At 45.8% G+C, this 14,643-nt stretch overlaps 1 protein-coding gene across 1 annotated transcript in view; it reads right to left on the bottom strand.

Moving 5' to 3' along the window:
* Positions 1–1,481, bottom strand: part of LOC110501324 (parapinopsin) — a 34,837-nt gene extending 33,356 nt beyond the window's left edge. Inside the window, exon 1 of the mRNA XM_021578803.2 lies at positions 264–1,481. Within this exon, the coding sequence (XP_021434478.1) occupies positions 264–630 (367 nt within the window). The 5' untranslated portion in view covers positions 631–1,481. The remainder of the gene's footprint in view (positions 1–263) is intronic.
* Positions 1,482–14,643: the final 13,162 nt, after the last annotated feature.

The following is a 14,643-nucleotide window of genomic DNA, read 5'->3' as shown; positions in this document are numbered from 1 at the left end:
GAGCAGCTGCTACCCAGTGATTTAGTTGCCGGAGATATTCAAATTCTTACAGCGCGGTCAGTCAAATAAACTATGAATAGGGTAGGCTACACCATCCATGAAAGTTGTTTTACGACTATGAAATTACACTTGAACGATTTAACGAAGATACAAGTTTAAAGTTCCATTCATTGGATAAATCTACAATATACAGCAGCCCTACCGTATCACTCACAGCGCATGCAATGAGCCTTTATAGGCGAGAAGGCATCCGACCGACTCACCGAAGCAGGAGTTGATGAAACCGTACCACAAGCAGCCGTGGCGGCCCAGGAGCCACTTTCCCTTGATACTGGAGGTAAAACTCAGCGTGGTCCCGAACATGCACACCAGCATGTCGCTCACGCTGATGTTGAGCAGGAGCATGTTGACCGGGGTACGCAGCTTTTTGAACTTGCAGAAGAGGAGCAGTACCACGAAGTTGTTGAGGAAGCCGAAGGTCATGATCAAGCCCAGAAACACGGAGAGCACGATGAAGCCAGTCCTGGAGAGGGTCTCTTTCGGAGTGTCGCTCCATTCCCTGTCCAGTAAGCTGAACGGGTCGTCGCTCACGTTGTAGCTATAGTTGAGGTCAGCCAGATCATAAATCATCCTGGTTGCTGTTCACGAAGGCTAGTTTCATATTACTCTGGCTGGGGGGAAATTTGGCTAAATTGCGGCAGGCAGTGCGCACGGAGCTCACGCCATCATTACCTGGCCATGTCCCTCCCTATCTCGCCACCAGCGTCAGCGCTCCACAGGAATGTCCAGGCCTCCATTAAGGCCTACAAGTACAGCTGGTTGCTTAATCTACGCCGTTAATCACTGTGCAATATCACTCTTATTTTCCATTTGTTGAATATTCTTTTACGGTAAAAAAAAATATATTTCCAGTACTAGTGTAGTTTTGAGCAGCTTTTAGCATCAGTTGCGTTAAAAAGAGTAAACCTATTTTATATAACGTTGTTACAAGTGCAAACTCACAAAATACGTGATGATATTCTGTCCCACACGTCTAGTGAAGGTTGGAGGATATGATATATCAACTGCGTGGCAATGTCGCAAGGCAATCCCAGCGTGCGCAGCGAGGCTGGTCCAGGGTGTCCATCGCGGTTACGCGCAGTCTTTGGAGTTCATTCACAAGTCTCGAATGGTGCTTAACGTGTCGTGCACACTTTACCCACTTGCTAGGACATTTAAAAAATACATTATTATTGATTATTGCTCATCATATTATTGCATACCCACATACACTAAGAGTGCAATCGTGTATATATTATCTATTTTGCCTAGAGTATTATGTTTTGTTCAAGAGAGTATATAATGGAATTGTTTTGCTTCAATGGTCAGGCGACTCTAAAATGTGCCTGCCTTTGTGATCTAAATCCAAGCGTCAGTTATTGTGTTCGGTGCTCCTTTGCTACTGTTGAATTTAATGATCAGTCACTGCGCGCGAGCCTGGGAGTCCTCTGTTCCTTGGGCTAGTTCGGTGCAGCTTATTATAGCCAGATCTGTGTGTGTGTGTGTGTGTGTGTGTGTGTGTGTGTGTGTGTGTGAGAGAGAGAGAGACTGAGAGAGAGTGGTTAGTTCAAGAAACAAACCCAGTTTGCGCACTCTCATTTGCTATATTTGTAAGTCTGAGCGTGGCTTTTACATTTTGAATTCTGTGTTCGGATACACTTCCGGACATGCAACGAATTTATTTATTTTAATAAAAACCCTCCATTCCATTATTCCTTTGTTTTTCATTGTGTTACATTCTACAGTAGGTTTTTCATAAAATTATTGTAATTCTGAAGGAAAGGGGAATGTTCCTCATTAACATAATGAAGGGGTACACGCAATGCCGTCAGGGGTAGCCAAATAAAAATGTGATTGACATTAAAAAAATATATATATTTTTAAACATTGTTTTTCTTCACATTTTCAAACAGGCCATTTATATTTTCCTACTGGGTATTACATTTGGTGTCAAATACAGGTAGCCTAGTCAAATAAATAACTAATCATATTAAGAGAGTTTGAGAGTGGATTCTCGGCCCTCATTAGCATGAATACAGGCACAGACTGTGTGTAGAAAATTATTTAAGACTGAGACTTTCTCCAACACAACCCAACATTGCAGAGTTATGTGCATCCTTTCAAGCACACCCTTCTCATTAACCTGTGGTGAGTTATTCTACATTTTCGACGAAAAAACATGGTTTTATATGTAAGATGTTTAAATAAAGAGCCAAATGATTTATTATTATTGTGCCCTTTGTTACGGTGCGTGAATGAGGACCCAAAAGCGAATTAACGTAAACAGAACTTCTTTAATAACAAAACATAGGTAGGCTCAGATGGACCGGCAGATTCTGACAGGACAGGACAAGGTTGCAGCAAACATGACGATAGTCTGGTTCAGGCATGAAAAACACAAACAAGAATCCGACAAAGACAGGAACAAAAACAGAGAGAGATATAGAGGACTAATCAGAGGGAAAAAGGGAACAGGTGGGAAAAGGGGTGACGAGGTAGTTAGGAGGAGACAAGGAACAGCTGGGGGAAAGAGGGGGAGAAAAGGTAACCTAATAACGACCAGCAGAGGGAGACAGGGTGAAGGGAAAGGACAGAAACAAGACACAACATGACAATACATGACAGTACCCCCCCACTCACCGAGCGCCTCCTGGCGCACTCGAGGAGGAAACCTGGCGGCAACGGAGGAAATCATCGATCAGCGCACGGTCCAGCACGTCCCGAGAGGGAACCCAACTCCTCTCCTCAGGACCGTACCCCTCCCAATCTACTAGGTACTGATGACCACGGCCCCGAGGACGCATGTCCAAAATCCTACGGACCCTGTAGATGGGTGCGCCCTCGACAAGGATGGGGGGGGGGGGGAAGACGAGCGGGGGCGCGAAGAACGGGCTTGACACAGGAGACATGGAAGACCGGGTGGACGCGACGAAGATATCGCGGAAGAAGAAGTCGCACTGCGACAGGATTAATGATCCGAGAAATACGGAACGGACCAATGAACCGCGGGGTCAGCTTGCGAGAAGCGGTCTTAAGGGGAAGGTTCTGAGTGGAGAGCCAAACTCTCTGACCGCGACAATATCTAGGACTCTTAGTTCTACGCTTATTAGCAGCTCTCACAGTCTGCGCCCTATAACGGCAAAGTGCAGACCTGACCCTCTTCCAGGTGCGCTCGCAACGTTGGACAAAAGCCTGAGCGGAGGGGACGCTGGACTCGGCGAACTGAGATGAGAACAGCGGAGGCTGGTACCTGAGGCTACTCTGAAAAGGAGATAGCCCGGTCGCAGACGAAGGAAGCGAGTTGTGGGCGTATTCTGCCCAGGGGAGCTGTTCTGACCAAGACGCAGGGTTGCGAAAAGAAAGACTGCGTAAGATGCGACCAATAGTCTGATTGGCCCGTTCTGCTTGACCGTTAGACTGGGGGTGAAAGCCGGAAGAGAGACTGACGGAAGCCCCAATCAAACAGCAAAACTCCCTCCAAAATTGAGACGTGAATTGCGGACCTCTGTCCGAAACGACGTCTGACGGAAGGCCATGAATTCTGAAAACATTCTCGATGATGATTTGTGCCGTCTCTTTAGCAGAAGGAAGCTTAGCAAGGGGAATAAAATGAGCCGCCTTAGAGAACCTGTCGACAACCGTAAGAATAACAGTCTTCCCCGCTGACGAAGGCAGTCCGGTGACAAAATCTAAGGCGATGTGAGACCACGGTCGAGAGGGAATGGGAAGCGGCCTGAGACGGCCGGCAGGAGGGGAGTTACCGGACTTAGTCTGCGCGCAGACCGAACAAGCAGCCACGAAGCGACGCGTGTCATGCTCCCGGGTGGGCCACCAAAAACGCTGGCGAATGGAAGCAAGCGTACCCCGAACGCCAGGATGGCCGGCTAACTTGGCAGAGTGAGCCCACTGAAGAACGGCCAGACGAGTAGGAACGGGAACGAAAAGAAGGTTCCTAGGACAAGCGCGCGGCGACGGAGTGTGAGTGAGCGCTTGCTTTACCTGCCTCTCAATTCCCCAGACAGTCAACCCGACAACACGCCCCTCAGGGAGAATCCCCTCGGGGTCAGTGGAGGCTACTGAAGAACTGAAGAGACGAGATAAAGCATCAGGCTTGGTGTTCTTAGAGCCCGGACGATAAGAAATCACGAACTCGAAACGAGCGAAAAACAGCGCCCAGCGCGCCTGACGCGCATTAAGTCGTTTGGCAGAACGGATGTACTCAAGGTTCCTATGGTCAGTCCAAACGACAAAAGGAACGGTCGCCCCCTCCAACCACTGTCGCCATTCGCCTAGGGCTAAGCGGATGGCGAGCAGTTCGCGGTTTCCCACATCATAGTTACGCTCCGACGGCGACAGGCGATGAGAAAAATACGCGCAAGGGTGGACCTTGTCGTCAGAGAGGGAGCGCTGAGAAAGAATGGCTCCCACGCCCACCTCTGACGCGTCAACCTCGACAACGAACTGTCTAGTGACGTCAGGTGTAACAAGGATAGGTGCGGATGTAAAACGATTCTTGAGGAGATCAAAAGCTCCCTGGGCGGAAACGGACCACTTAAAGCACGTCTTGACAGAAGTAAGGGCTGTGAGAGGAGCTGCCACCTGACCGAAATTACGGATGAAACGACGATAGAAGTTCGCGAAGCCGAGAAAGCGCTGCAGCTCGACGCGTGACTTAGGGACGGGCCAATCAATGACAGCTTGGACCTTAGCGGGATCCATCTTAATGCCTTCAGCGGAAATAACAGAACCGAGAAATGTGACGGAGGAGGCATGAAAAGAGCACTTCTCAGCCTTCACAAAAAGACAATTCTCTAAAAGGCGCTGGAGGACACGTCGAACGTGCTGAACATGAATCTGGAGTGACGGTGAAAAAATCAGGATATCGTCAAGGTAAACGAAAACAAAGATGTTCAGCATGTCTCTCAGGACATCATTGACTAATGCCTGAAAGACAGCTGGAGCGTTAGCGAGGCCGAAAGGAAGAACCCGGTATTCAAAGTGCCCTAACGGAGTGTTAAACGCCGTCTTCCACTCGTCCCCCTCCCTGATGCGCACGAGAGTGGTTCCCGGAAGGAGATCAATACTACAATCATACGACCGGTGTGGGGGAAGAGAGGTGGCCCTGGACCGACTGAACACCGTGCGCAGATCGTGATATTCCTCCGGCACCCCTGTCAAATCACCAGGCTCCTCCTGTGAAGAAGAGACAGAGGAAACAGGAGGGATAGCAGACATTAAACATTTCACATGACAAGAGACGTTCCAGGAGAGGATAGAATTACTAGACCAATTAATGGAAGGATTATGACAAACTAGCCAGGGATGGCCCAAAACAACAGGTGTAAAAGGTGAACGAAAAATGAAAAAATAAATGGTTTCGCTATGATTACCAGAAACAGTGAGGGTTAAAGGTAGCGTCTCACGCTGAATCCTGGGGAGAGGACTACCATCCAGGGCGAACAAGGCCGTGGACTCCCTTAACTGTCTGAGAGGAATGTCATGTTCCCGAGCCCAGGTCTCGTCCATAAAACAGCCCTCCGCCCCAGAGTCTATTAAGGCACTGCAGGAAGCTGACGAACCGGTCCAGCGTAGATGGACCGACAAGGTAGTGCAGGATCTTGAAGGAGAGACAGGAGTAGTAGCGCTCACCAGTAGCCCTCCGCTTACTGATGAGCTCTGGCTTTTACTGGACATGAAGTGACAAAATGACCAGCAGAACCGCAATAGAGACAGAGGCGGTTGGTGATTCTCCGTTCCCTCTCCTTAGTCGAGATGCGGATACCTCCCAGCTGCATAGGCTCAGCACCCGAGCCGGCAGAGGAAGATGGTAGTGATGCGGAGAGGGGGGCAACGGAGAACGCGAGCTCCTTTCCACGAGCTCGGTGACGAAGATCAACCCGTCGCTCAATGCGAATAGCGAGTTCAATCAAGGAATCCACGCTGGAAGGAACCTCCCGGGAGAGAATCTCATCCTTTACCTCTGCGCGGAGACCCTCCAGAAAACGAGCGAGCAAAGCCGGCTCGTTCCAGCCACTGGAGGCAGCAAGAGTGCGAAACTCAATAGAGTAGTCTGTTGTGGATCGATTACCTTGACATAGGGAAGACAGGGCCCTGGAAGCCTCCTCCCCAAAAACAGATCGATCAAAAACCCGTATCATCTCCTCCTTAAAGTCCTGATACTGGTTAGTACACTCAGCCCTTGCCTCCCAGATTGCCGTGCCCCACTCACGAGCCCGTCCAGTAAGGAGAGATATGACGTAGGCGACACGAGCAGTGCTCCTGGAGTAAGTGTTGGGCTGGAGAGAAAACACAATATCACACTGGGTGAGGAACGAGCGGCATTCAGTGGGCTCCCCAGAGTAACACGGCGGGTTATTGATTCTGGGCTCCGGAGATTCGAAAGCCCTGGAAGTGGCCGGTGGATCGAGGCGGAGATGGTGAACCTGTTCTGTGAGGTTGGAGACTTGGGTGGCCAGGGTCTCAACGGCGTGTCGAGCAGCAGACAATTCCTGCTCGTGTCTGCCTAGCATCGCTCCCTGGATCTCGACGGCTGAGTGGAGGGGATCCGAAGTCGCTGGGTCCATTCTTGGTCGGATTCTTCTGTTACGGTGCGTGAATGAGGACCCAAAAGCGAATTAACGTAAACAGAACTTCTTTAATAACAAAACATAGGTAGGCTCAGATGGACCGGCAGATTCTGACAGGACAGGACAAGGTTGCAGCAAACATGACGATAGTCTGGTTCAGGCATGAAAAACACAAACAAGAATCCGACAAAGACAGGAACAAAAACAGAGAGAGATATAGAGGACTAATCAGAGGGAAAAAGGGAACAGGTGGGAAAAGGGGTGACGAGGTAGTTAGGAGGAGACAAGGAACAGCTGGGGGAAAGAGGGGGAGAAAAGGTAACCTAATAACGACCAGCAGAGGGAGACAGGGTGAAGGGAAAGGACAGAAACAAGACACAACATGACAATACATGACACCCTTGTCCTATAAGAGCTCTTTGTCACTTCCTACGTGCCGGGTTGTGACATAAACTCACTCTTATGTTTAATACATATGTTTAATATTTATTTAAATGTTTACTTATGTTTAATAAGTATCGTATAGTGTGTGTGTGGCAAGCTTACAATGATGGCAGAAAACAACATTTGAGAGTGCGCTGACCCTGGTGCTAGAGGGGGTACGCAGCTGGAGGTTGAATGTTTGAAGGGGTACGGGACTATAAAAAGATTGGAAACCGCTGTTCTAGGGAAAGGGGATATCTAGTCTGTTGTACAACTGAATGCATTCAACTGAAAAGTGTCTTCCTCATTTAACCCAACCCCTGAATCAGAGAGGTGTGGGGGGCTGCCTTAATCAACACCCGGGGAACTGCCTTTCTCAGAATGACAGATTTCTACCTTGTCGGCTTGGGGATTCGATCCAGCAACCTTTCGGTTACTGGCCCAACACTCCTACCCGCCAGACTACCTGCCGCCCTCAAACTGGTTTGACACTGGCTTGATATCCTCATGGTTCTATTCAAAGTCATGTTCTCAGAAGGTTAATAAAACCCCCCAGGAAAACTTTCAGGGAACCATAGTAAAACGTTCTCAGAACCTCCCTGCAATCAAAAACATTTATGTTCCCAGAACAGGCAACATTTTCACTTCCATTCTCAGAATGTTTAAAAAACGTTAAGTTTTACTGGTCAGGAAACCATTCGTTCCATTCGTTCCCAAAACCAATGGAAAAACAAAAACTAACGTTCCCACAACTTCCAAAGAACCAAATGTGTTAGCTTGGTATGTTAGCTGGGTATGTTCTGAGGACACATTTTGGCTTGGAAGCCTTCAGGCCATCTTGCTGGTTTCACAGTTCTCAGTGTGTGAGCTCTCAGATGTGAGAAGACAGGGAGCTGGTCTTGCCAGAGGCTTTGGTGCCAGTGTTGATGCTGCTATGCTGTGAATTCCATTCCCAGCTGTAAGCTTTAGAGAGAGAGAGGGGTGGCTTTGAGAACAAGGAGGAATGACGCTCAATACATCATTGTGCTCCAGTATGCATCAAAAAGTCAAGTAGAGGTCAAGAGGGATTTCAAATAAGAAATAAATGTGCACACTGCTCTTGCTCGTATCATTTAAAAAAAAAGCTTACATGTCAGCCAATCGGAAGGCCTTTGACAAAGGCACTAATGAAAGCTACGAGGCCGACACGTAAGCTTTAATTAAAGAAGTGATACAAGCAAGAGGGAGAGAGAGGAGACATTGTACCGTATCATTGGCCCAATATCAAATCAACCCTTTGCCCCCCCCCCCCCCCCACAAGGCACATCTTGACTCACACTCCAGGATATGAAAGGCCTGGATAGGTAACGACTCAATCTAGCCCTGTGGCAGGCTGAGTGGAGTCTCCACTATGTTTCTTACCTCTGTCTATCCTGTTCTGCCAGGTCTTACCTGCAAGGTAAGTATAGGAAAAACTTAGAGGTATAGGGGTTCAGGCTTAGTTTGACTACAGTTCAATCAAACCTGTAATGTTTATGCGGAATTGCAATGTGTTCAACGCTCAGTCATGGTGTTCGGCCAAGGTCTGGAACCATTCCATAAGACCATGAAGCTTCTCCTCGTGCCAGCCGATGGTGGCTCCTTGGGAGGAGATGTCGTTGCGGGGCTGGTCCGAGTCTGCTGGGTCAGTCATGGCCAGTTCGTACTATCACGTTTTAGGGAAGACCCAGATGCAGACAGTGTCAAAGTAACAAAAGTTCATTACTAGAACAGGTGCAACAGGTCAAGGGCAGGCAGAGGTCAGTAATCCCGATCAGAGTCAAACGGTACAGAACGGCAGGCAGTCTTAGGGTAAGGGTAGGCAGAATGGTCAAAACCGGGCAAACTAGAAAACAGGAACTATAGAAAAAGACAGGGGCAAAGGGAAAAACGTTGGTAGGCTTGACGGACAAAACAAACTGGCAACAGACAAACAGAGAACACAGGTAATACACCGGGGATAATTGGGATAATTGGGAAGTTGGGCGACACCTGGAGGGGGGTGGAGACTAGCACAAAGACAGGTGAAACAGATCAGGGTGTGACAGTGTCCTGAAACAACACACACTTCTTACTCTGAAAACTGGAAACATCTATCTGTGACCAGAGGCTACCTGGTAGTAGTGGATTTTTATCATTTTATTTGACTTTGGGGAAAAGAGCTATTTCGTAAATACAACAATGCAGGATCGATTTACCACATCAATGTTCGCACAACAGTTACATGACACATTTGTTACAGTAAACCACTCAACCTACACACATTACACACTGACCCAAACCGCTTACATCTCAATGTACCCACGCACAAATGCATGTTCATCTAAACCAAACACCTGCCTGTGTTTGTCTAGCTGGGTTTGTGTCTGTCTATCTGTCTGACCATGTGTATTCATGTGTTTGTCCATGAGTGTGTACTGTATCTACAGTGCAAGCACCAGAATGTCCGTTTCAGTAGAGCAGGTCCCACGTGGATTATAATCTTAATAATCATAATACAGAATAACCATTGCTGACAGGGACACACAGCAGGGATCAGAGCCGTGGCACTGTGGCAGTTTACCCTATGACAACCACATCGTCCCACAGGGCCAGACCACTCCCTGACACACACATTTAAATACTGTTCAATTCAATCAACTTTATTTGTTCCAAATTCAATTTGGCTGAACATGGCTGTAAAGAAATAACAGAAATAAGAAACAACAGAAATAACAACAGCTGACAAAATAAGAAATACATAATCAACATAATAAAAGACGACTCGTACAAAAACGAATCAACACTCCCTCAACCTAATATCGTACTCTAAGGTACCCTTTCTCCCCCAATCACACCGCTCTGCATGCGTTTAGAAATACAACAAAAATGTAATGTCTACAAATGGAAATACACTATATATCCAAAGTATGTGAACAACCCTTCAAATTAGTGGATTCGGCTTTTTCAGCCATACCTGTTGCTGACAGGTATATCAAATCGAGCACACAGCCATGCAATCTCCATAGACAAACATTGGCAGTAGAATGACCACATTGAAGAGCTCAGTGACTTTGAACGTGGCACCGTCATAGGATGCCACCTTTCCAACAAGGCAGTTTGTCAAATTTCTGCTAGAACCGCCCCAGTCAACTGTAAGTGCTGTTATTGTAAAGTGGATACCTCTAGAAGCAACAATGACTAAGCCGCGAAGTGGTAGGCCAAACAAGCTCACAGAACGGGACCGCTGAGTGCTGAAGCGTGTAAAAATAGTCTGTCCTCGGTTGCAACACTCACTTCTGAGTTCCAAATTGCTTCTGGAAGCAACGTTAGCACAATAACTGTTCGTCAGGAGCTTCAGGAACTGGGTTTCCATGGCCGAGCAGCCGCACACAGCCTATGATCACCATGCACAATGCCAAGTGTCGGCTAGAGTGGTGTAAAGCTCGCCTCCATTGGACTCTGGAGCAGTGGAAACTCGTTCTCTTGCATGATGAATCACACCTCACTATCTGGTAGTCCGACGGACAAATTTGGGTTTGGTGGATGCCAGGAGAACACTACCTGCTCCAATGCATAGTGTGAACTTTAAAGTATGGCGGAGAAGGAATAATGGTCTGTGGCTGTTTTCATGGTTCGGGCTAGGCCCCTTAGTTCCAGTGAAGGGAAATCTTAATGCTACAGCATACAATAACATTCTAGACGATTCTGTGCTTCCAACTTTGTGGCAACCGTTTGGGGAAGGCCCTTTCCTGTTTCATCATGACAATGCCCCTGTGCACAAAGCGAGGTCCTGTCAGGAGAATTTTTAATCCCAATGATAATAACTGACAATCAATAGCTCTGACCAGTCCCCGAGATCTGTAAGACCATGGGTTTAATAATAATTAGTCAAAGACTCAGCTTATGCAAAAGGTTAGTACAGTTTATTCAGAGAACGTTCTGAAGTCCATTATACAAAGACATCCATTTTATAGCGGCACACATACATCCACACAAACAGTAGATATCATACGCACATACTTCCACACAAACAGTAGATATCATACGCACATACTTCCACACAAACAGTAGATATCATACGCACATACTTCCACACAAACAGTAGATATCATACGCACATACTTCCACACAAACAGTAGATATCATACGCACATACTTCCACACAAACAGTAGATATCCTACGCACATACTTCCACAAACAGTAGATATCCTACGCACATACATCCACACAAACAGTAGATATCCTACGCACATACATCCACACAAACAGTAGATATCCTACCCACATACTTCCACACAAATAGTAGGTGAGTTTTATCTCTATAGTTCTCACCACTGTGGATCACTGCCTAGCCGACACTTCCATTCCCCCGAGATTAGGGAAACCTTGAGAAATACTCCCTATGCTATCATAGGTTCCCCAGAGGCCTAGCCAGGTCGGTCCAAACACAGTTTTAATTGTTCTTCGGTATTTTCCTAGGCACCCACATCCAAGTTCAAATCCTAAGCTACGCCTTGCTCAGACAGTCTGTGTTTTTCCACTATACAGATACATTGTTTAACCTAATTCCGACTAAAACTACACACATCATCAGATTATAATTTTATGATTCTAATCAATTTCATACCGTTATAAGACTTCAGAGTGGAATTATTTTATCATTATCTTTCAACCTATACATTATTTTATCAGGTCAATATAGAAATTGTTTGTTGAGATTGGTGTGGAAGAACTTGACTGGACTGCACAGAGCCCTGACCTCAACCCCATTGAATACCTTTGGGATTAATTGGAATGCCGAATGCGAGCCAGGCCTAATCGGCCAACCTCACTAATGCTCTTGTGGCTGAATGGAAGCAAGTCCCCGCAACAATGTTCCAACATCTAGTGGGAAGCCTTCCCAGAAGAGTGGAGGCTGTTATAGCAACAAAGGGGGGACCAACTCCATTTTAATGGCCATGATTTTGGAATAAGATGTTCAACGAACGTTTAGCTTAAAATGTTGATAAACTATTATGCTATTTCTTCACATTATAAGCGCAGCAATGCGCACATGGCGGACAAGGCTATGAGCGCTAATGTTCCATTAGCAGGAAAACAACATTCTCAAAAGTGACCACAAATGCGATTATGCATGTAATGCTTTTATTATAAAGGTGCATTTCTATGGTGAAAATTAACTTCCCCAAACTGGACTCGCTGCTTATGTATTCCAGTTAGCCTCTACACCCCTTGTAAAGCAGATTAATGTGCTTTATTTTATTTGGCCAGTTGTGAAACAAACCTTATCAAAACATACAGGCCCATGGGCTAGGATACATGAGGTTTGCAACTATGATTAAAAACAGGGGCAGTGGGAAAAAATACATGTCATCTATGCACTTAAATAGCGAATGGAGATTGGAACTTTTCACGTGGCTCATTTTCATGCCAGCCAAGTAGGCTATCCTCATGTTGTAAAGAGAAGCAATGTGCTTCATATTAGGAAAGTTGATAAATAAATATAGTAGGCCTAGCCTATATAAAGCTTAGAAGATCCTCCTCTTTTTAATAGAGGCCATCATTGTTTTCTCATGCAATTGCATAGCCTATAGAAATGTTGCTGCAACATGAGCTCATGGGCTCTCATTAAGTGTTTGATTAGATTTTTGATCACATTTGCATTGATGTCAGAGTGATTAGAGGGACGATAGAGTGCAACGTACCAGGCAGTTAGAAAGTTTGGTAGGATATTAATGACCCTCAGCAGCATCGGAGATGCTCAGAGAAGACTAATTACCGTGACTAAACAGTCACGTAGAATTTGACTGCTGTCATGGCTCGTGACTGCAGGTGTGGCGGTAATACTGTCACCGTAACAGCCCTAGTGGCCACATATTTTTGGTCATGTAGTGTATCTTAATGCCTTCCGCATTAGAATATCTGTGAGTAATGTTTTGTCCAGTTTTCACAACCATTTTCTTCAAAGCTCAGCTGCTTGCTTGTTAGTGCTCATTAGGCCTGCTCCTTTAAAATGAATTTGAATTGGACATTGCATTACAATGAGTTACAATGCGGCAATGGGGAATTGACAGTGTGGGATGTAAGCCCAAAGCCTGTGGTGTGCTGTTGTGATTGAGATGATTTTGAATGGGTTGTTCCACGTGGGAGTTGTAATGTTATAAAAGTAGCTCAGTGTTCGCATCTGTATTGTACAATATAAAACTTATCATGAAGTCGCCTTCATGTGCTCATATAATGACAGGACAGTGTCATGATCCATCACATTAGATCATTTTATGACACCCAAATGCAGGACACCTTTATGGGCATCATAAACTGATCTCAGTCTGTACTAATATTCTATTTCTATGATAACACCTGACTGAACATCTCACACCATGTCATGACTGGCTTATCTGCCAGGTAACTTTAGACAGGCTAATTATCAAACCAAATCAAAGTTTAGTGGTCATGTACACAATTTAGCATATGTTATAGCGGGTGCAGCAAACTGCTTGTCTTACTAGTTCTGAACAATTATGCAAAAATGTCAAACAAGTACACAAATAATAAACAAAAACAAGAAACAAGAAATCACGAATTCCAGACCTAATCCAAAAAATATAAACGCAACGTGCAACAATTTCAATGATTTTACTGACTTAAATTTCATATAAGGAAATAAATAAATTTAAATCAATTTATTAGGCCCTAATCTATGGATTTTACATGGGTCATAGGCCCACCCATTTGGCAGCCAGGCCCAGCCAATCAGAATGAGTGTTTCCCCACAAAAGGGCTTTATTACAGACAGAAACACTCCTCAGTTTCATCAGCTGTCTGTGTTCCGTGTGGCTGGTCTCAAGTGTATATATCATCCCACAGGTGAAGAAGCCGGATGTGGAGGTCCTGGGCTAGCATGGTTACACGTGGTCTGCGGTTGTGAGGCCGGTTGGACGTACTGCCAAATTCTCTAAAACGACGTTGGAGGCGGCTTATGGTAGAGAACTGAACATTAAATTCTCTGGCAACACCTCTGGTGGACATTCCTGCAGTCAGCATGCCAATTGCATACTCCCTCAAAACTTGAGACATCTGTGGCATTGTGTTATCTGACAAAACTGCACATTTTAGTGGCCTTTAATTGGCCCCACCACAAGGTGTACCTGTGTAATGATCCTGCTGTTTAATCAGCTTCTTGATATGCCACACCTAAAGAAAAGAAATGTGTGCATTTTTTGTTGTTGTTGAGAAATAAGCGTTTTGAGCATATGGAAGAATTCTGGTACCAACACTTTACATGTTGCGTTTATATTTTTGTTCAGTATAAATACCTGCAGTCAACTTGTGCAATATGTTAGGAGATCACGCAGATTGCGTTCTTCATTTCACCTTGTAACATTATGTTACATTATGAAGTTTATCGTAGTTCCCCAGAACAGTTGAGTAAGTTATGTGTTTTTTTTGTAAATAGCACAATGGGAGAAAGTGGGAGCTGGTGAGTCCAGGTGAGTATTTGGTTTAACTTGCTAGTTAGCTCAGTGGCTGAATTAATAAGGAGACGGTGCATCATATAGTTTTAGCATTCTGCAGTGTTTGAAAAGTCAAAGA

This window comes from Oncorhynchus mykiss, chromosome 22 (assembly GCF_013265735.2).
Source record: "Oncorhynchus mykiss isolate Arlee chromosome 22, USDA_OmykA_1.1, whole genome shotgun sequence".
Taxonomy (NCBI): Eukaryota; Metazoa; Chordata; class Actinopteri; order Salmoniformes; family Salmonidae; genus Oncorhynchus; species Oncorhynchus mykiss.
Note: the sequence above shows the minus strand (reverse complement) of the source record. Positions and strands in the feature narration are given on the sequence as shown.